Raw genomic sequence first — 24,254 nt, forward strand, 5'->3', positions numbered from 1 at the left:
GGTGACACCCCCCTTCCACATTCGAAGTGCTCGGGACGTCGCTTACCCTAACTCGGTGACGTACGACCAGGCGAGATCTCCCCCCTCTTCAACCAGGACACCAACCCGAACCGTCCGGTACCTGACCTACCGAACAGTTACATTTTTAATACAAAACTTTTTATAAAAAAATATTTTTAACATCTTCAATTGAGTAGATGTCTCTTTAGAATTCTAGCAAAGAGTTTGAGTGTTTGAGGCAGCTAATAAGCATTGCAAGAAAACCAAACAATTCCTATGTGTAAATTGGCGAACCACTGAACCTACGAAGTGCCTCATGCATGAGAAGTTGGGGTATTATGTCCTATGAATCCCATAATTCTAAATTTAAAAAAATAAAAACACACACACACACACGTATGTTTATATACACACACGCGCCAGGTACCTCGGATAAATCTAAGATAAATTATAAAGATAATTAGTATGTTTATATTATGGTAAATATGATAATTATAATATTTTAAAAGTGTTGTTAAAATTAAAGTAACATTTTAATTATTAAACGTCTTTTAAAAAGTGTTACTCAAAAAAAGTGTTACTAAAATTAAAAAATATGATTTTAATTTTATCATATTTACAGTCATTATTGTAGTATAATTATACTAAAATTCACTAAATTATAGTATCCTAATTGTCATTTATACTTTGAGCACCGCTAGGGAGACAATGAAATATGTATACAATGTATACAATGGGCTATTTATTAGGCCCAATTAAAATTAATGAAGAAAATTAACCCATCAAAAACCCTAATCCTATTATGGCTGTTTAGTTTAACACACGACCCAATTTCTCATATTTTCACTTTTTCCCCAAATCACTCAACCCTTTTGTTTCGCCGTTTTTCCCCCCACACCCAAACCCTTCCAATCTTTACACACACCCGTGACGGCATAGAACCCTGAGCTCCGCGACTTGCAACCAAGGAAGGTCACCCCTGAACACAGGACTCCTCATCGTTGGCATCAAGGACGGCGCACTGTTGCTGCTAAACATCCCGCCGTCTCTGCAACCGAGCCGCTGAGCGCGATGCCGCCGATCAGAACTGCAACCAAGGAGCCCTCACCGACGAACCAAGCAGCATCAAAGTCTCCTCGCGCGGGCAGTTTTCTCTCCTAGCAGCGGAGTAGCCGAACCGGGAAAAACAGTCGCCTGCTCGTCAACAGTTCACCGGAAACACAATGAACATCATGACCGGAAGAATCCTAACCATCCAATGTAAGTGGGTGTAGTTGTTCATTTTTCATTGGTAATCGCTGTTGCATGTTTGAATGTAGATAGATTTTGTTGATTAAATCCGTGATTACCCATGGTGAAAAAGCAATAGTTGCGATTTTAGTATCGCGGAGCCTGTGGAGTATGTAGTTAGTTTAGGTTGTTGAAATTCATGGTGATTTAACTTTGGCGCGGGAAAGGTTAGAAATATTTGGGATCGTGTTTATATAGTAGTTAAATTTAAATATTTTTTGTCCCTTCCCGTGTGGACCATGTGCATGCAACGTAACGTAAACTGGCTGACCATTGTTGAAAATTGGTTGATATTTGCTGGATGGTTACTTTAATAGGATATTGGATAGTTATTCTTCAAATTTTTCTCAAGTCTCGACAATTTCTAATTCTTGCTATGTTGCTATTGTCACTGCAGCCGAAGAATTAGCTGAAATTATTGTTATTGGTTTGTAATAAAAAAATAATTTTTATCACAGGCCTGGACCGTTAGATTTTTAAACCCGGACGTCAAAATTGCATCTAGGAGACTCTAACAAGGTAATATCTGCTGTATGGATATAAAGAAAGGGTTGATGCACTTGAGGTGCGTCTTTGTGTTATGCTGTTTTGTGCAAACTAAATTTGATTATGTTTTTATTTATTGTATTTAACTCATGCTTCCAGATACATGAGCAAGATAAGTACACAATATAAGCTTTTTTTTATCTTTTTTTTTGTGTGTGCCTCAGGATGCAATAAAACAATCTCAATATCTCAGGTTCAAGCTTTCAACAAGATAGGTGTCCAAACCCTTTGGTTTAGTGTTCCTTAGATTTTCATTTTCATGACATTTATATTGGTTTATACGACTTTACATCACGATCTCCACTTTCTTTTGTTCTGTTTTTATTTGGTTGTTTGAAACCTTTTTTAGATTCAGCGTGATTCATGTATCTTTCATCTGTGTTCCAACCTATTGGTAAGCGGTTTAGGGCCGTCACTGAATCTCGTGCAAAGAAGAGGAATGAAACATAAAATGTGTCTTGAAATGCATTTTATACTTTGTAAACACTCTTGTTTATTATGTCATTGAGTTGTTGGTCCTTATCATAGTTGCTGGGGAGATTTAGTTGGATGGGTACATAAGTTTCTAATATGGCCATCGGTGTTGATAGATGATGTTAACGCAGGAAGATTGGGATAATTTGCTTTGATAAACCGTGCATGATATGTGGTTGTTTTTGGTGTGTTTGTAATTGATGGATGTGATCCTCCTATTGGTTTGTTAGTAATTTCCTTTGTGCAATTTGGATGGTCGCTTTGATAGGGTATTGGATGGTTGGATTTCGTATTTGCTGCTATGTCTTCATGAGTTAGTTTTTTATCTCATTTATAGATGGTTACAAAAGGGAAATTATGAGGTTTGATCTTTATATGAAAAAGGCTATAATCTTTGAGGCCAATATTTTCTTATCTGCCTCGATACATAAGTATGATATTGTCGTGCCATATAGCGTCCAATAATTAAGGTTACGTCAATTGGAATGTAATTTAATGCTATTATTTACGTAATTTGGCTGCAGGTTACCTGCCTTTTTTGTAAGAGTTAATGACTTAGATTGCCGGCTGAATATTGCGTGGGTAAATTATCACGGTGCTCGACCAAACTAATCCCTAAACCGGCCGAAGACACACTCAGATGGGTAAAAAGGTATCCGATTGATTACATGAATAAATGAACATATTTGGTTATTTTTTATGAAAATATGCTGATCCTTTTTTGTTTTGCTCAACAGAAATTAGTTGAGACGCGATGCTCACTTTGCTACATTAACAACTTATTTACACATTTGGAACGACATAATGAGTAGGCTAAGTTGGCGGAGATTGAGGCCATTGGATTTGATTTCCTGCGCCGGGTACCACAATGGCATGTGAAGCAGATCATCATGCTCCAACTAGCTAGGGCCTATGACATGGAGACAAACACTTTAAGAGGGTCGTCGCCGGGGACATTCACATTATCGCCAAACTTATCGGTAATGTATTCGGCATACCTTCTCGAGGTTAGTGTAAGTTATGTAAGATGTAAAACTCCCGCTGAGTGGTTATGCTTTTTCTGATGTTGACACGTACTGATTGTGGTAAACTGTTTCATTTCGGGCAGGTGACCCAATACCGGAACTGCAGAAAAAAAATGAATCGCATTTGGCAATTAAGAGATAATTTCAGAAGAAAACTACAACCTAGCTGCGGGAATTTGTCTTTGCCTGTCCGATAGAGACCGAGCAATAGAGGATGACCTTTAGAAGATACTTTATCATGGTTGTTTTGAAGATGTTTCTTAACCCCACAAGCCAGCAGACTATTTCTTCATGGCACCTCCCTCCGATATTGGATGTCTCTAACCCAAGAAGATTTCATTGGCCGTATCAGATATTAAAGGGGTGCGAGATGCGATAAGGAAATTCCAAGACGAGAACTGGGAAACATGCGGTGGGTGCATGTTCGTGTTGCTGGTATTGCAAATAAATTACGTAAATTTAAAAACCATCTATGGCTTTAGGTGTAAGTCCTAATATTTAAGTTACTTGTGCATAGGTTTTGCACTTTCAGCGCTTAAAGCATGGTCCGTTGCATGCATGTTATGTACCCGAGCCTTGGATTGTTGAATGGACCACTAATGAACTTGATAAGAAGGCTAACCATGTTATCTCACAGGTTCAATTTCTATTAGTCTCTTTTTAACAATCCAGTGAAACACAGATGCAATTGGAGGTTCACGTTGATGTTTTTCATCTATTTGTTGTCCCATATTGAACACACAGGGTTGCATAGTCAACAATGCAAGGAAACAGAAAAAAAAGAAGAAAAAACAGACTCCTAGTGAAACAGTTAACGAGAAAGGAAGGAGTAAAAGGCCCCGCAAGGACGCTGACCAATCACCGTCTATCCAACGTAGGACTACATCTCAGCCAAGCTATAAGGATTCGGATAAGGTGATCTGCTTTCTTTATGATGGATTGTGAGCTCATTTAATTGGATCCTTACTTATCCAAGCGGATGGTAGATTCTTATCATAAAATTTGCTTGTACAACTTTGGAAAGTTATTTCAGTATGTGGCTGCATGGTTGGTTTTGATGTATGGTATTTATAAATGAAAACTTGGGAGAGCTGATTTTAATGACCGTGAATGCTATTTACATGGTTTTATGTTGAATGCTTGTTTGAATACATTTGTTGTGTCTTATTTTTTGTTAAGTTTTTATTTGGGTTGAGTTTGGTAATTAAACAGATGCAGCTAACATGCTCAACTTAGGTTCTGAGCTGAACTAGATATATAACTTATGATTTATTTATTTCCATGGCTTTTTATGTATGAAATAATTGATTTATGCGGCTGCCAAGTTGATGGATTGTATGAAAATAGTTTTCATTGATGATTAGTGTGGTTGTATAGTATGGTTTTATGTTGAATGCTTGATTGAATTCATTTGTTGTGTATTATTTTTGTTAAGTTTTTATTTGGGTTGAGTTTGGTAATTAAACAGATGCAGCTAACATGCTCAACTTAGGTTCTGATCTGAACTAGATATATAACTTATGATTTATTTATTTCCATGGCTTTTTATGTATGAAATAATTGATTTATGCGGCTGCTAAGTTGATGGATTGTGTAAAAATAGTTTTTATTGATGATTGGTGTGGTTGTAATTGAGGGCTGTGATGCTCCACGAAGGATGTTCATGTTTTTCGTAGGCCTTTTGGGTGTTCACTTTAGTGGTGTTGTTGATGTTCACTTTAGTAGGGCTTTGGATGGTTGGTTTTTATGATGTTTTTTTAGTTTTATCTGTTGGATTGTTACTCGAGTATCTGATTGGATGGTGTTATGTAAACCGATGCCTTTAAGATGTTCAAAGGGGTTTTGATCTGAATTGGATTGCTAACTTTAGTATTTTCATGCATCCTTCTTTATCTCTGTACATTCCTTCATTGTTTGGTGTGAAACATGCTGTGATTTGCATGTAGTTTTTAATTCTTTTGAAAGTCCAACAGTGTGGCAAGGTCGACAATGGAAGAAATCAGCAGCGCAAGGACTTCGACCAGTCGCCACCTACCAGGAGCCGGGCAAAACCTCAGCATAGGGATATCGATGCGCATAAGGTCGACATTAACATGCTTCCTGTAAATTATCCAATCTTATTCTTTGATCAACTGTATAAAAACTTAAACCCTATATGTTTACCCCATGAAACCAGCCTCTTCCACTAATCTTGATAAAAAAATGAATGCAATGTCTAACAAATCTTAACTTTTGCTAAAGGAACTTAACAATGACATGAAGCCACCAACTTGTTCGGGATCAGCCTGGCCTACAACAGCACCAAATCTTACATCTTGAGTTGACTCCGGACAAACCACCTGGTGAACAAAACAAAAGGTCAACAGTTAACTCCTTCCATAGTACTATACCAAATAAAGATGCTGGGTCGAGGTTGATACACACATGTACCGAGGGGTCATGCTTGTTTTTCCTCCGAGCAGATTTTTTAAAAGACTTCTCCAGGGCAGCGCTGAGTCTCTTACTCTTTGGCCGGCCCTTTGTGTTGATCTTCAATGGGGCTTGGATGTCCATCACACCGACAACGTTCAAACTTTGTGAGCCAATATTGTTGTGGGAGTCCGCCACACTCTCGGACCTCTTCTTGGCACGGTGAGCAGTCAGCTTAGCTCTTGTTTCTTCCAGAGCAGCATGAAGCAAGGCTGTTTCTTCGTCGTCATTTACAAAATCCTAAGCAATGTTGTAGAAGTGTGCACATAGTCCCCTGAATACAACATGACTCTCATCCGACCGATTGACGTCGTGACTACTCTTGACATAAGTATGCCTGCGCTTCATGTTCTTGCTCCAACGAGGGAGAACATATCGATTAGGTACTTTATACACCTTGTAAGAATGGAAGACTTCAAGACAATGACAGCATAACACGCCTGAACTCTCAAATAGATTGCACTCACAACGAACCTCGTGTGTGGATCGATCAAAGTGGACGTCGTATGGAACACAAAGAATAGTATCATTCACTAGTTTTTTCTCTTCCACCTTTATGCATACCAATGGCCCTTGTTCAGCAACAACAGAGACTCTGTAATTAGTCTTCTTGACAAACTCAGTTTGAACATCCCTAAACATGCTGGTAGTGTACTCCTGCTGAAAGTGTCTCTCCATAGGTGAGCTCGTTGCACAAGGGATAACCCCCCTCGAGTCTGCTGCATCATCCTCCAATTCCCTTTGCTCCTTAATTCCAAGCACATTGTCATATTCGTGAACAAATTGGACCAAGCTAGTCCGACTGTGTAAGAAATTTCCGTAGAATGAGTGCATGCTCTCACTCCTTTGCGTGCTCCTCATGGCAGCCCAAAATTCACCCTTGAAGTATATTGGGACCCACATGCGTCGATCATCAAAGAGGTCTACATAAAGAAAAAAAAACCTCTTATTAAATCATATAAAACCACCTACCAAAAAGATTTTAATTAATGAGCAAAAAGTAATTGTACACTAACAGACCTGACAGCCATGTGTTGTTATGTAAGTTGTGCTCATCTATGAATTCAGACCAGTTATCCTCGAATGACTTCTCGGTTCGAGAGTTCCACACAATATCATTGAAGTCATCATACAACTCCCTGTACCGGCGGTAACTTCTTCGTAATGTGCCAGATGCACCACCGGTGTCGTGTATTGGGTAAGACATTTTTTATTGCACGGAAAATGGATTTGCATTGATCGGTAATGATCTGCTGTGGAGCAGTTCCCATGCACTTCACCCATTGGCTGAAAACCCACTCATAACTTGGGATTTTCTCATTTCCAAGAAGAGCACAACCAAGGATTGTCGACTTACCATGGTGGTTGACACCGACGAACGACGCAAACAGTAATCCATGCCTATACGCAAAAACAGTAACAAAAAACAAATATCACTCATGACCAAACAACGGAAAAAATATAGAAAAATAACACCAACATAACTACTCCATACTTGTTTGTGCTATATGTGCTATCAAGTGACACAACATCTCCATAATATTCGTACGACGCCCTACACCTTGCATCCACCCATACTGCACTCCAAAATTTACACTCATCGTCCAAATTCACTGAATAGAAGAAGTTTGGATTGATGTCCTTCATTCTCATGAAATAGTTCATCATCTCTCTGACATCCGCATTGACATTGCTGGTTCAGAGCCTGGCTGTAATATAATTTCGTAAATCATTTTCTGAGTATCCCAGGTTAGATGGGCCCCCAGACTCATTTGCCAAGCTAGAAAAGTCTTGTTTGGTCGAATTCCAGCCTCATCATTATCCTCGATCACGCACTTCACATGCATGGTCAGCTTCCTATACTCATGGTAGTACATCGCCTTTCTCGCTGAACATGAGTGCGAGTGACTCAACTCCACCTTGAAGCAAACCCAGTCTTGCGTCTCCTTATCAAACTTCACGTATATCCTTGCCTTGCACCCAGCGGCTGAGATCCTGTTCTTCCGCATTGACGCTTTGACACGAGACCCGCGATACCCATCCCTATTTGTCGTCCGTATCTTAGTTGCAAATCTGACTTTCTTTGCGTATGTCACATAGAATTCATTAGCCATTTGCAATTGCTCATACCACATTCCAACACTTGCTATTTCGTCTTCTCGAAGGCCATCGTGATCCGGTACCTGAGCATTAAATTAAAAAAAAAAACAAAACCGTTAATATTCAAAATCAACCATGTGGTTTAGGACAACAAAAAATTAAACTTGAGTCCAAACCTGGTGACCAGGATCCATCTCTTCACTTCCAACCTACGAAAGATCCAACAGCGGCATGGCCTACAATTGCAAAATAAACGAACAAATGTAAAATCAGGAATCATAATTGGAGAAACCTTTAGTAAATGTCATGTAAATAGACCCTCCCTAAACACCACAGAAAAGCAAGACAAATATAAATTTTTATTCCTCGGGATTCTTTCCTTTTTGTTATTATTGTTCAGCAATGAAACACATTATCTTATACCTATTTAAGATTCTATAATGTACAGTACATTTATACATGGTCATGAAGTGACGCGACCTATTCACCACACTTCAATACATTATAAACAACTTTTCTTTTATTCTTAGATCATAAATCAATTAAAACTAGTTGCTTTAGTTTTAGAAGTATGAATTATTTTGACTTTTCGAATAATTCAATGTGCACGGGAGGATGGTTACTGTCCCAAGCATTAGAATACAGGATAAAACTAGAATCCAAACCTCGTAACTAAGATCTATCTCTTCACTTCCAACCTCAGTAACATCCAATAGTGGCATGGCCTATAATCACGAAATAAACACCCAAATCAAATTCATGAAAACTATTTAGATAATCAACTAGTAAATGAGATGCACAAAAATCCTCTCCAAATTCCATAGATAAGGATACAAAAATATAACTGAACACTATAACAGAGGCGCTGCTTAGCGGCGGTTTTAAACCGCCGCAAAATCAAAGGCCGGCGGTTTAGTGGACCGCCCTGGTTATGGGCGCCGGGATTAGGTTTTGCGGCAGTTTCCAGCAACCGCTGGTATAACCGCCGCTGAATCAGTATTTTGTGGCAACTACATTTAGCGGCGGTTTTAAACCGCCGCGATATATAAGTATTAGGATTTAGTCCATTTTTTACCGGTGGTTACGAACCGCCGCAATGTTATTACGTTTTTTAATTTATGACTATTTGCGGCGGTTATAAAACCGCCGCTATTTTTAATACAAATTAAAAAAAATCCTTGTAAAAAACACTGATTTTTTTTGTTTAATTTTAAAGATAATTTTTTTTGCCTTTTTTGGATTTTTTAATGCTATAAATCTTAATTTTTTTATCTATTGAATAAAAATTTGTGGCAAAAATAACAAAATTAACTGGAAAACAAAATAATATCTTGATAAAAATATCAACATAATAAATCTCTTGCTAAGAATTGCATAATGATATTAAAAAAATGTTTGCTTCAAATCAAAATAAGTCCAATCCTAGGATTCTATTTTGTCTCTGTCCTTCCACGGAATTCATCTATGCGATACTATTGAGTAAACAATCTGCATAAGAATAAATAACAATGTTTTAGTCTAATTAAACAAGCGAACACACACTTAAGCCAGTGATATATATGACTTTTGATACTTAGTTATAAAATACTACCAAGTTAGTATTTTTTTCTATACTAACCTTGCTATTGTCAATATTCGATGGTAGTAAGTTTTTTCTTGACGTATACATTGGTTTTTCTGCTTCATAAAAGCAAAATCTGGATGGCTGAATTTACAAACATAATGTGACTGATCTTAAATCCTAATAAATGGAAATTAGTTAATGAAGTATTTTTGGTAGGAAACAAAAACATAATTGTAAACTTGCTGCTAGATTATGATAAACATGACACTTACATATTCGGTGAGGAAAAAATTTGCCTCAAAGAGTGATCTGATTGTCCCTATATCCTCCCAATAGTCATTGAAGAGAAAAGCCTGCAAAATATTAGGGAAAATTATTAGTTATAAGATTAAAAAAAAAGACAAAATAAAAATTGAATTATGAGAAAGTCCAAATTAGCGGCACGAAATTGACTTTAGTATAAAATTGAATGCACAATAATATTATTCCTATAATATTATACAAATCGTAATTTTTATATAAATCTTATTCATTTATAATCTTATTCTTTTAATCTTTATTAGCATAAGGTATACTGAAAGGAGAAAGCCAATGACAAAGGTAATGGTAAATCAATAAATAAACAATTTTTCAAAATAAAATTGTTTAGTCAGCCGAAGATTGTTTGTTCTTTTCCCTTATACATTTTGATCAATCAACTAATGAAGTAAACCGCAAGCATAAGCCATGTGGAGCATGCTTAGTTACTCAATCAAATGCATCACACATGCTTTATATATACTCTCCCATACTTTTATAACACTTTCTATAAAGAAATGGAAGAAACTAAAACATTAACCAGAGTTAAAAGGGGATCTGTAGCAACAACTATGTATGTTTGCAATTTGCATAGTAATATCATCACAAATGTCTAATGCTAAATAAAACAGCCAACGAGAATTATGAGAAAGACAAAGAAAGAAAGAAAGAAAAGATTCAAGATTAGAAGAATAATTTCAAAACCCACATAAAACTAGGTTACTGATCCTAAGGCCTAAGCCAATGATAGAGGCTACATGATCTACCACAAATTTCAAGCAAAATATATACTACGACCTCTCTTTAAACATGATGCACCTTTACACAGTCACAAAAATTACAATGGATAACAGAGTGTGTTGTGTGAGAAACATAAAATGCAATGAAATATTCATACACTTGAGTAATTTGACGGCTCTCATGATTTCCCCAGGTAAGTGTAATTCTATCCCTATAGCGAACTTTCAAGGCCACCAGAACTGTAACAGTCTCCACAGAATAGTGCCCACGATCTGCATTAATTAAGCGATTAACATGAGAAATGCCAGTAGCTTCATATATTCAAAGGCTACATAATGTGATCTTCGATATTGCCAAAGGAAACATCCTATTATAACATTCTTCAATGAATCTATTACATTTAAATTGTTCAACATAATGTCCTTCAGGAAAGATAAGACTATTATAGCTAAATATTTAACTCCTGCTTAGGGGCTTACTTTCTGCCGTAAAAAACCAAAAGGTTTTCACTTATAGACTACGATAATTGAAAATGTATCAATCTTTAATTCAATTTGTATCACTCAATAAAAACATAACACAACTTGTACTTATTATGTCCTCAGCAAAATAGCAAAAGGATAACATGGACATCAAAAGTTTTAGTCCTCACTGAAAACATCCTAGAAAAGCATCTCATGCCATCATCATTCCAATTATCAAGAGAAAACTATATAGAAAATACACCAATCTAGATATTTATAATTCATTTTACATTCATTACTCAAATATGATAAATGGATAAATACAAATATTTAGTTTGTCTCACCTTACTGCCCATAGTGTAAAAGAATAACTACACTCCCATTACAAGAACTCAAGAACTGTGAATGCATTTTCTTACACAAATATGATAAATGGATCACCTGCAAATTGATGCATATATGTAAATACTTCGAGCCAGCTTTCAGCAACTTCCTCTTGACCATCCTTCCTTATAAGTCGTTTGAACAAACCATACTTGTATCTTAGACTAAAACCCCATGCATGGAAATTCAATGTTGCCAAGGAGTTCACAAAGCAAGAAGCAAGGCGGCCTAATCCTCTGTTCCCAAGGGTGGCATCTGGCTCCTGCGGATTGGATTATACATCTATTCACTCTATAATAAAGCTCAAACAAATTACTGAATACTGACAGTAGCACCAAAAAAATGTAAAGTTTGAGATAGTGTTTATAAGAATTCAATTCAATCAATGTGCCAATTAGAAATATATTACACAGCAGCTTGCGAAAGTGTTTCCACATGTCCTGTAATATGTAAAATGGTAGACTAAGGGCCATCAACGTGGCCTAATAACAATCCCTAATAACCAACTGAACAGTTATAAAGTCAAGAGAGATACTAACAAAAGGTGCCAGAAGTTGTATCTTGGGACTTTTAAAACATATTTAAAACACTTGGTATATTGTCGAACACTTGGCATGCAAAAGCATAAACAACACAAAATAGTATTAGCAAGCATTCTTTGCAACACCAATTCAAAATTCAGCACCAATGACATGAAAAATCAGCAGCATTTCGCAGTGTCTCAACAGAGTATCAGTCAATTAATCCAAACAAATTAAAATTCAAACTCAAGAAGCTATTAACAACATGTTTAACTATGTATAAACTAACACTAATTCTAATAAATCCTAATTCTAACCTAAACTCAACTAACAACAGCAAATAATCCTAACCAAATCAAATTAACACTAAAATCAACATATAACTAATACTAAATTAACTAAAACAGAGAAGAAAAAAAAGATAATTTGAGAACTTAAGTCAAAGAACAGAGCAAGAACAAAGGAGAGAGGGATGCAGTGGCAGTGACCAGTCGCTGCTGCGTTTGAACTCGCTGGAACTAAAGTGGCTCTGTTCTGATTCTGCGACTGGGAATGAGGGAGGCAAGGGCCAGCTAGAGAGCCACAGTGCGAGGTTGTAAGGAGGGGAAGAAGATGGTTGCGACGGTGCAGGATGGTAGCCCCCGACAGCGAGACAGAGAAGGCAGGAGACAGGGGAAGAGAAAGGGAGAAAGGGTTTTCGCGGTGGTTGTTCGGCGAAGGTGGAAGAAGAAGAAAAAGAAAGAAGGGAAGAAGAAGAAGATGATGACAGTGGTGGTTCTGGGGTTCTGATGGAGACGTCGGGGGTGATGATCGATGTTGGCTCTGCGTTGGTGGTCGAAGAGAACCTAGGGCTGGAGTGAGTAAGTGACAGCCACGGGGACACGTAGGGCCACTGGCTCTCTTCATAATTTGATTGCAGGAGTTGGTGTTGGTGCCTTTTGTAGCAGAAGCCCAGACTGCTACCATAACGGCCTCTATTTTGTTAATTTGCGGCGATATAATAAACGGCCACCAATTTATTGCCGCTATCCTCCATTTTTGTTGTAGTGGAACCACATCATCCTACCCATATTAATTTGAAAAAAATGCATCAGTATCACTTATTGATAGAAACTAAATTACTTATTTTATTTTACCTATTATATAAGCATTTTAACTACTACTATTCTCTGTGCTACATCACACTGTGTACCACCGATATAAAAAAGCAGCACATACAACCACCATGCACTTATTTCATTACTGAGTTTTCAAATCCAATGTCACTACAATGGCATTTTTAATGCATAGGCCATCTATCATGTATACTCACACATATATTCCAAATCTAAACATGCATGCCTCTTATTATTCTATTTAGCTTATATTTTCAGGAAAACTCTTAACAATAATAATGCAGTTAGTTTTATTTTATATTATTTAACAATATACTACACTAAGAATAAAGTTTTTTTTTATATTATTTAGCAATATACTACACTAATAATATTATTCTTTAGGCATCAAGCACATCATGGGTGATTACTTTTAAACTAGCCACTTGTCCAGCGTACCAATTACATTGCTTATACATGCTGGTTTAAATTTGCATATTTAAATTGGTATATCTACATAGGATACTCCACAAAAGAAATATTTTCATCGCAGGTAAAATCCACATTCCATGACTAATTAACGCACTCATATCCTCCATACATAGATGCGCACCATGAATTTAAAACCACCACAAATATGGTTAATTGAAGAATAATCATGATTTATCGAAGTAAGCAATTAACATAAAATAACAGAAACACTCCACCTGCACTAACGATGAACATCTAAATCTTATGTAAATAACCATCCATGGTGAACAATTCAACGAACCATTCTCACCTTATTAGACTGCTGACCGTCGGCGACAAAATGGTCAGGAGCGTCTTCAAGTGGTTTCGGTGAATTGTGATCAGGAATGGATGATGGAACATGACACGGAGACTGCACGACATTGCACGCCATTTACGAACTACCACGCCGTGATGGACGTATCAAAGGAGAGACACTCGTCACTCCTTTATCTTATACCGTCAATAAACAGAATAGACCACACGCCGGCTAGGCAGGTGGACTTGATGCGGTGCCGCCAGCAGAGCCCTCACACGCTCGGAATGCGATTCTGGGCGTTCACCGGTGCGGACCTCGACGTCTCCGGGAGCGACTTCTGGTGATAACACACGAGCCAGGGAGAAGATGAGATACCACCGTCGGCGAGAGGGTTTGCGTTCTTGGTTCTGTCCCTGCCGTTCATAGAGAGATGATCGTGGTTTATGTTTTCGTTTAACTGAATCCTAATTTTTTTAAAAATTCAAATTAGCAAATCTTCATAATTAATGATTGTAACCATAATTCAATTTTAATTTCAATTAAATTTCCATTACCCATAATTTAATTTTAATTTCAATTAAACCCCCATTGTATGCATTGTATAATAAGAGCATTAGTTCCTCATACTTTTCCTTATACTTTAGTCTATTTAAAAAAAATAGCTTTAACAGAACACATTATTGTTTAGTTGGAGTTTTCTTCGGTGAAAAAAGTATTTTCTGGTCCTTGATGGACCAAGTAATGAAATAAATTAATAAAAAATATTGGAGTTGGTTCACAAATAGATAAAAATAGCAGTTGAGGATGAATATTAATTAGGAATTTTCAGTAATCAGGCTCAACCTTCTGAGTAAGAACAGTTCTACTATCTCCAACCTTCATCACATAAATATCTTCACATTTTATCAATATCACAAGAACACAAGACCCCCATTAGAACAAAACTTGCTTCTGCTTCAAAGCAACATTGAACCTTTTGCTGTGGCCGCTGAAGTTTCTCACGATTAGTGGGTCAATACATTCCGTGGATCTTGGTCCCGAGAGCCCAGGGATGGACACTCGAAGTGATTGGTTGTTGTAGAAAATGTTTTGGAGGTGTTGAGGATTGGGAAGTTGTCGTGGGAGCAGGTGAGACCGAAATTGGGGAGACCACAGTAGGAGTTTTGTTTTGATATGATGTAGAAGAAAAAGTTTACGTTTTGGTGATTAGTGGTGCCACCACAAGTTTTGGGTTCACATGCTTCGAACTTTGGATTCATAGAACACACAGTGATTCTTGTTAGAAGAGAGAACAAGTTTAATAAATTGAAGGTGGATAAGAGTGTTCTTTGCTTCATTATAGAACACACAGTGATTCACTCAACTGTGTTCCTCCGACGCCACTACGTGGACACAGTCCTCCCTTATTTTCCCTTTACACTACTGAACGTTCTGGTGACCTTCCATCGCCGTCGCTGTTGAATCATTGTCTTCCAAAAAGTTTCCTTCGCTGCTGAAATTCACGCTATTTTTTTGTTAGGATTAGGATCAAAAGAGGCTCAAACCAAAGAACAGCACACTATGACCAACCCGATCCATCTCCCTGCAACTCAGCATTTACTACCCTATGACACACCAAGCTTACACTTTTCATCCATGGCGGACCTTAAAAAAAAGTGTTGAACCGGAACAAAAAAAAAGTAGCTCATTTCATAAAAAAAAAACAAATAAATCGGATCTTATAACTCAAATCGAACCAAACCACATTGAACCGATCTGCAAATTCATTAAACTTTAGGTGAAATATAGAATTTCTAACAATTGCTGTACGGAAGCCATCTTAGCCATTGAAATGGTATCTTTCTACCTGTCCCATTAAAGTCTAGAAAATACTTTTCCCACCAAAGACATTCCCTTGTTTAGTTAAGTTTCCAACTGAGTCTCTAGAAGTATTTCAATAAAAGAATATACCAAAAAAAATTCTCCGAAGCTAGTTAATTTCTCTTTTTTCTTTTTTCTTAGGATTCTCATATCCTTTCTTTTGTATTTTTTTTGTTCACTTCTTTTTTTATTTTTTATATTCTTCTTAAAAAAGTGAAGAAAAAAAAAACACAAAAAAAGGAGAAAAAATAAAAATGCAGAAATTTCGTATTTTGCCTAAAAAGGGTAAATATAAAATTGGTATCCAAAAAAATTTGATACTGATAAAATGATACCTAATTTTTATTATTGACAAAATAGTCCGATGAAAACAATGCTAGAGTGGTTACCATATTTTGATGATGATATGACAACTTTATTAACATATAAATTTAGGTGAAATTTTTAATTAATTAATCTAATCCCACTTGAAAAATCCAATCTTCAACCCTAATCCTTCTCCCCCAACATACTCTCTTGCTCTCTCACTCTGAAACGAACCAAAACGGCACCTCAGCCTTCCCATTCTCACAGAGCCACTGTCGCTGACACCGCATGGTCGCTGTCTCGTTGTTGGGTCCTTTACATCCGCTAGCTCCTGTGTTGTCTGTTGCCGGTCTGTGCTTCGTGGTGGCTCACTTCTCTCTCTACAGTCAAGCATAAGAATAGACACACACAACAGCGACATCTCACATCGACCTCGTCTCCATGCCTCTCACTCGTAGTTGTGCCTCGTCTCTTCGCCACTGTCACTCATATATGCTCGTTGCTAGTCACTGTCCTACCTCCTTTGTCTGGTGTGCAGGAACTTCAAAAGGATCATGTTGCTTCTTTTATCTGCAAGCAATTGTATTCCTCAAATGGAACTTTAACCACTATGATTTTTTTCACTTCTTTTTTCCCCTCATCCTCCATGTCTATTTTCGTGATAGGTTTAGGTTCCGGTTCAAAAAAAATTTCTTCCTTTTTCTTTTCACTTTTTTTTTTAGCAATTATAGCTTCTTTAGGCTTGTGTTGTTGTTTGGGTTGGTTAGAGACAGAGAAGTGGTGGTTATTAATAAGAACTTTCTGAATGAGACTCTTGAGTTCTTGTATATAAATTATTTGTTTTTTCTTCTAGGTGAACTTTATTGTTATTGATCTTCTTGAATTGTAAATTAATCTATAATTCGTAATTTTCTGTGAAATGAATTTTTGAATTAATGGATCGTTTTTTTCAATCTGTAAATTTGAGACAATTAGAGTTCAGGAGAATTTTTCAATTTGTAATTCATTGGATTAGGTTCAGAAAAAATTTCTAGGTTTGGGACCATTTTTCAAGGTTCTAGATAGTGAGAGAGTGTTTTGAGAAGGAGAATTTGGAGAAATTAGGATAAACTTAGTATGATTTGGAGATTTTTTTTACATAGAATTTGATTTAATTTAATTAGTAATACACCTAAGTAATTAGTTTAACAACGTTGCCATCTTAGCAAAATTTGGTGGCTAGTTCAGCATCATTTTCATCGGAGATGTGCTCCGACAAAATTGAGGACACGCTTGTCAAATTTTAAAATCATTCAGGTACTATTTTATCAATGATAAAAATTAAATGCCATTTTTTTAATGCAAAATCTTTTAAGTACCGATTTAATATTTATCTCTTGTCCAAAATTTATGTATTTTTATTAAAAAAAATTATATGCTTATTCTCCAAAAACTAATGCAATATATTTTTTTAATTTTACTTTCTTATTTTGGTTTCTCATTTTTTACGGATTTTTTTTTTTTGTTGTTCTTCTTCAAGAATATCGTACAAAAAATAACAAAAGAAGAAACATAAAATAAACACAAAAATAGAAATAACCAAATTTAACGGAACAAAATTTATGTATTTTTATTTAAATTTTTTTCCAAAAATGTATATATTTATGTTTTTTTTTTTAAATAAGTTTCAAAAGAAGAAAGAAATAACTTTTAAGAGACTTAATTACAAAACCACTTATTCACCCAACATTTCTATGTTTATAATAACTTTAACTAATAAATCTTAAAATGCTTATTAGTAACTTCATATTTTAATATCTACCTAGTTTGGTAAATTTATCTTTTATTTTTTAAAAAGTAATTTATAAAAAATAATTTTTAAAAAATAATTTTCTAAAATTATAGTATTTATATTTAATAAATTAAATTAAAAACAACTTTTAACAAGTTTAAAAAATAATAATTGTGTTTAGTAAAATAATTTTTAAAATTTAAAAATATTGTAATAGGTAGACATAAGTATAAAAGACTAAAAATTAAATTTAAAAATTAATTAATGTATGAAAAACACAAACTATTTTAAAAAATTTCATCTTAGGTGCTTTTAAAAATATCATCATCTTTTTAAAAGTTGTAAGTAGAAGCATATGATCATTTTGACTTATCAAACAACAAAATGAAGAATTAATTTGTGCTTTTTGAAAAGCACAAACACCTCTTTAAAAAGTTTTACCAACCTAAACTTAAGTATTTGAAAAGAAAACTGATGTTGTGATATCCAAATCAATCCTGCTAGGTGAATAATGAGAGATGCGAACAACGTGAATAACAAGCCGCATTTCAGACCCACTAACCATTCAATTTCACTTTCACTCTAAACCCACAACTTTTACCTAATTTCACTTTGACCTAATTACACTCTCTTCTAACCTAAACCTCCTCTTCACCGCTGTCAGGTGTCATCCGTCACTACCCCAACACGCAGTTCCCGTCGTCGGCGAGAAAGCTCCCAAGAGCCGCTGTCTCCTGCCTCACCAACCCCAAGTGCAGGTCAGCCGTTCCGTATTAAGAACAAACATCCTATTTGCATGAAGAATAAATATCTCATTCCCAATAAAAACAAACATCTCATTCGCATGAAAAATTAACATCTACATGGACGATGGAGGCGAGAGGGGCAGAGGTAGTCACCACGGTGCGATGGAGGACGAAGCTGGGCTGCTTGCAGCGGCGCAATAGAGGTGTGACGAGGCTGAGCTGCCTGCAGTGACGGACGGGATGGAGGCACGACGAAGCTAGGCTGCTTGCGGCAGTTAGGGAGGCGCAACGAAGCACGGAATCGTGCAGCTGTTGCGAACGCACGAGGAAGCTGACGCATGCAGTGGTTCGCGAGAGACGGCGGGGGGTTATGGAGATCAGGAGTGGGGCGCGATGCTGGTGTGGGGGAAGAGTTTGTGATTGTTGAAAGTCAAATTCAAAACAAGAATTATATCTAATTAATTCAAATTTTAATTTTTAAAATTAAAATTAACTTTTTTATTTAACCTATTGTTTACGTAGTTCAAAAAAAATGTTGTTTCTCTATACTTTTTCTATCCCAATTATGATATTATCAAATTTTTTATAATTTTTAAATTATATTTTATTTTTTATTTTATATAATGACAATATAAATTTTATATTAAAAAATAACAAAAAAAATAATTATATTACGTTTAAGAAAATCAACCACTACTTAATTATATTAGCATATAAATATTTATTTGACATTTCATAAAGTATTTTATTATAATACTGCAAACAAATAAGTTTAATTATTAATCTATTAGCATGTTTTTTGAAAAATAAATATTATTATGAGTTAAGGAGTTAATAATATCTTATTAAGTCCTGCTAGGGAGTCAATAAAATATTTGTACAATGTGTATAATGGGTTATATGAGTTAAAAAATGAACCTGATTTTGGAGTTTACCAAAAATTGAACTCTTGACTTTTTGGATTTAGAGTTCGGATACCATATCATGATACCACTCATCCCAAAAGTTTCTGCTGATGAAAAAGATAACACTAATGGTTACATCTCTAATACTGAATCGAATATCCCTAAACTTTCATTATACACATTGTACAAATATTCCATTGTGTTGGTATACTTTCTCTATCTTATTTTGCGTGTTGAATGAGGAGAGACAAAAAACAAAAGGTTCTGTTTTAATGTACTAGCTAGTGAGGAAGATACATAAATGCATGATAAAAGAGAACCAACATCCCTCACCCTTTTAATTTCTCTACCCATAACCCGCCATAAATGCACACAAAATTTGTCTTCACTCACTCATCAATCCGAAGATCAGAGAGAAGACCCATTTTTCACGATTCCTCTGTACCATCCTTCATATTAATATTCCAACTTCCTTTCTTGCTCGGTGGTTGTGTATTTAATGCAACTCCTTCAATGCTACCACACCGTAACCATATTCTCTCTCTCTCTCTCTCAATATTCATTCATATTATTAGCCACTACCTTCTTTAAATCTCTCTCTCTCAAGCTCCCATTAGGCCATTACAATGTTTCTCTCTAGCTAGCTACATATCAATGTCACGTTATTATTATTGTTATTGTTGTGAAAATTAATCATGAAGGGCCCCTTCTCAATCTTTGTTATAAATCAATGCAATTACACATACAGATGGGTCTGTGTTTTTATGTTGATGCTTTATTGGCTATATATCTCTTAATTTTGTCTTTAGTTACAGCTGCAAATTGGTGCAACTCATGCATGGTGGGAATGAACATACAACACAAGTGGGTAAAAGGGACCGGTTTAACGGGATATTGGTCCGGTTCAATAAAAAAGCAGTGCTCCAAAATAGTTAGGGGCTTGTTTTTTGATTGAGCCGTGCCAATATCACGTGCTACCGATCCAGTATGCTTCAGATTTGGACTTTCTTGAAGGTTGAAGCCATTGCTATCATAAAAAAGGTGATTTATCTATGCAATAATCTATTGATTAGTGATGAAAAATCATTAAATAAAATTTTAATCTGCAACAAATTAATTTTTGACATATTAGAATTAAAGGATATTGTGAGAAAAAAAAAGTTAGATTTCATCTTGTAATACTCTTTGTAGTCTTTTTGAAAATTATATTTTTTTTTTAATTTCCTTTTTTTATATAGAAGTATAAAATAAATTAATAGACTCGTTTCAAAAATATTTTACGCAAGTTTTATCTTCCAAACAAAACCTACTACCCTTGGAGTATAATTTATCTTGCCCTTTATAATTTCCTTTTTCTTAGTAGAATCTTTCATTCAATTATTCTTTCCAAATATGAGCATATGGAATGGAATATGGAATATTGAGTGCTATCTTTATATGAAAAAGAACATATATGTGTATTAAATCACTATGAAGCTCTGTGTCATGATGCATGCCAATAATGTCATGGTCACTTTCTCTTCTCTGCTTATAGCCTTATACACATACGGTCCATTCTACGAATATATACGTATGTGAAAGATGTAGCTAGCTAGTTGTACTCAAATTCAAAGGACTAATTAGTATTTAGTAGTTACTTCAAATAATGAAGAACAAGCTTCATTTGAATAATGTTAAGAAAAGGAGCAAAGTGCAAGGAGAGATACAAAGATTTTGTTGAGGCATTAGTTATTATTTATTTTAGATATTTGTTTTTTTTTTTAGTTTTTAAACATCTTTTATACAACAATATTTTAAAAATTTAAATTTTTTTATTTTTTCAATATAAACTTCCTGTATTTAATATATTTAATACTGCCTAACGGTATTCGGTAGCTAAATTCATTTTTTAATACCTATTCGATCATAGAAAAGTAAAGTTAAAACTCTAATTTAGTAAAGAAAAATGAGCTTTGTAATAAATGCACTAAAGTGAAAATTAAACCACCAAATTATAAACAAAGGCACAAAGGCCTAAATCTAATAAAAATAATCTTTTAAAATAAAAAATTAATAAAATAATAGAACGAGAAGTTAATCACTATGAATTGATGAATTGATAACATTCATGCATTATGTCAAACTTTTATTATTTTAATTCAAATGTAATTAGATATTCATTTTCTCATTTTACTAACTTTGTATTCTTATTTTATAGAAGTTTATTCTAAATATAAATAAATAGCTAGCTAGACAAATTATATAAATTAGTTTCCTTATCTTTTAAATTTTCAGACAATTTAAAATACAGCCATAATACTTTTAGAAAAATTAAGAACTTATTTTTCAATTTTTTTTAAAAAAATAACTAATTTATTTAATATTTCAGAAGTCAAAGATCAATTTCTCAATTTCATTTTATCTTAATAAAAAATTATTACATATAAATCTAAGATACCAAAAAAAAGGTTAATAATAAACCCACATATTAGCTGAAGAAAATGAAGCCAACCTTCTTGTATCCAGGTAAGTTGGGAGATAACTAATAAGTATCTTTTTGGTTCCAAAACATTTGTCCTTTTAAAATTTATATGTTGAAATAATTAATGTATTTAAATATAAAGTGTACTTAAGTATATTGAGAACAAAAAAATTTGAAATGATAGATATTTTAAAATGAAAAAAAAATTCTCAATCATATCTAAGAGTTGAGAATTTTAAATCGATAGAAATATATTATACATCTTAGAAAGGGTATGTTCGAACAAAATAAAGAAACTTTACAAATGAACAAGAGATTAATTTTAATATATTAAGAGTTTTATATTTTTATCCATTTAAATTTATATATTTAGATAATTTTTATCTAATAAATTTAAAAATTAGTTATTTTTTGTTAGTATGATAATATCCTAATTAATTATTTATGTAAAACTCTTCTATACTAATCATGTATAAGAATTAAATTTATTAGAGTAAAATATCATTTTTTTTCTCAAAATTATCCCTAATGTATGTTTAAATATTCTTATTTAAATTTCTATTGTTTCAAAATCATTCAAATATTGTCCTGCCGTTAGTAATCTGTTAACATAATTGACAATAGGACAACATCGAGACGATTTTAAAATATTAAAAATTTAAATAGGATAAAAACGTTAGGAACAAAAATGATATACTACTCTCAGAAGCTCACTCTTCCTTGTTTTCTTCGATGTGAGATGTAAGACTATTTTCATGCATTTCTCACACTTGCAACATTAATAATTCATGCTTGTAGAATGATTAGTAGATAAACTTTAAAAAAAAAAGAAAAAAGAACGTGATACATATATATAATAATATATAAATTATACTTTTTTGTCTTTAATATACCAAATTTTTTTAATGTTTAATTTAATTAAACTTTATTTTTAATTTTGAGATAAATTTTAATTTAATCTTCAATAATATCAAATTTTTTACTATAAATAATTATTCAATTTATTTTTTTAATTTTATCTTAATAAAAAATAAATTTATTTAAAATAAAAAAATTTAAAATAAAAAAATATAATTAAAAATAATTCATTTAAATATAATTAAAAAATAATTGAATATTAGTGCAATAAAAACACAAAAAAAAAAAAGGAGAGGAAAACACACCTACATGAAGATCAAAATCTAAGAAGTGATCAAAATTTCTGATTTCCTTACATGCCTAGCGATAGATATAGGAGAATTCAATAATCTCCAGGTCATTTATTAATATATGAAATTAATTAAATACTCTCATTTTTGTTTTGAGAAAACTTAGATCATAATATTTTCCAAAATTCTGTAAATGATGGATGAAATAAATAATTTGTACAGATTATTATTGGCCACTGTTTATGCAACAGTTTGTGGTTATAACAAACACATTAGTCTAGTCGTTATTTACTTATGCTTCTAACCTGAATTTGCCTCTTTTGGCAGTTGCTGACTCACCTGAGTTTCCTCTGTGTTAGACACTGTAGAACTGAAGTTGTTTCAAACATGCAAATATATATTATTAGTTGCCAATTTTAAATGGGAAAATTATCTCATTGCTTTGAATATATAATGAGTACAATTTTTGGTACTATGTTCTAGCAGGTATTATTTAATAGGTTATGTTCGTCTCTTCTGAATAAGTTTGTTGCTCCTTGCAGCTTGCAATGAATTTAATTTGTACCTAAGCTAATTAAGAACTATACGTGAAAAGCACTTCTATTTCTTTCCATTTTTGTGCCTTCTTTTTCGTACCCCAATCCCCTTTGCTTTAATTTATTGCGTAATCTTCTCCAAACTCATACTTTCAATTGCAACATCTTCTAAACTAGAAAAATTACTATATATATATATATAAATTAATCAATCAGACACTTATTAATTACTGTATTGGAATATATATTTAGGGTTTATCAAATGATCATGTTAAAAGTAGAGACAATAAACAGTATCTTAAAATTGTTTTATATAATTTAATATCTATAATTTTATATATGTGATCTTTATAATTGTATATTTATTATATTTAATATTACTAAATTATTCAAATAGTAATTAAAATTGTAAAACAAAATATGCGGTAGTTTTTTTTTTTAAATAATTATTCTGTGATGACAAATTTGATTTTTTTATGTTAAAAATTAAACTAAATCTATCAATTACCAGTAATTCAGTTGTTAAAAGATTATAAAAATTGATATGTTTGACAAATTAAAACATATCCAATTGTTAATTCAAAATTTTAATCAATTTGAACTCAATTGCTATAACTAAAAAGTACCATCTTATGCATATTAAAAGAAAGAAAAATCTGGTAGAAGAAACAACTTAAATTAAAGTCAAATATGAGTTATAAATTTTTTGGCAAACATTCAAGAATATAGAACCTTCAAAAATTGAAAAGCAAGTAGTAAACTAAATACAAATTGTTCACGAGC

General features: G+C 33.8%; 1 protein-coding gene across 2 annotated transcripts; it reads right to left on the bottom strand.

Moving 5' to 3' along the window:
* Positions 1-5,438: 5,438 nt before the first annotated feature.
* Positions 5,439-12,942, bottom strand: LOC112737524 (protein FAR1-RELATED SEQUENCE 5-like). 2 transcript variants are annotated; one of them, XM_072211342.1, is made up of 11 exons: positions 12,364-12,942; positions 11,412-11,616; positions 10,664-10,778; positions 9,741-9,821; positions 9,523-9,645; positions 8,570-9,392; positions 8,081-8,140; positions 7,300-7,987; positions 6,825-7,205; positions 5,760-6,727; positions 5,439-5,674 (listed from the first exon to the last, which is right to left on the bottom strand). In XM_072211342.1, the coding sequence occupies exons 9-10, from the start codon at positions 7,009-7,011 to the stop codon at positions 6,045-6,047; spliced, it is 870 nt and encodes a 289-aa protein (XP_072067443.1). In that variant the 5' UTR covers positions 7,012-7,205; positions 7,300-7,987; positions 8,081-8,140; positions 8,570-9,392; positions 9,523-9,645; positions 9,741-9,821; positions 10,664-10,778; positions 11,412-11,616; positions 12,364-12,942; the 3' UTR covers positions 5,439-5,674; positions 5,760-6,044. The 2 variants fall into 2 exon arrangements, with proteins under 2 accessions (XP_072067443.1, XP_072067444.1); XM_072211343.1 differs by having other exon boundaries at positions 9,523-9,581; positions 12,364-12,888.
* Positions 12,943-24,254: the final 11,312 nt, after the last annotated feature.

The sequence above is a fragment of the Arachis hypogaea genome, chromosome 13 (genome assembly GCF_003086295.3).
Source record: "Arachis hypogaea cultivar Tifrunner chromosome 13, arahy.Tifrunner.gnm2.J5K5, whole genome shotgun sequence".
In the NCBI taxonomy this organism is placed as follows: Eukaryota; Viridiplantae; Streptophyta; class Magnoliopsida; order Fabales; family Fabaceae; genus Arachis; species Arachis hypogaea.

Coding starts and splice junctions, on each gene's coding strand:
- LOC112737524 (XM_072211342.1), bottom strand. CDS start 7,011: ATGTCTTACCCAATACACGACACCGGTGGTGCATCTGGCACATTACGA. Junction 6,728..6,824: donor TAACAACACATGGCTGTCAG/GTCTGTTAGTGT, acceptor TTCTTTATGTAG/ACCTCTTTGATGATCGACGC.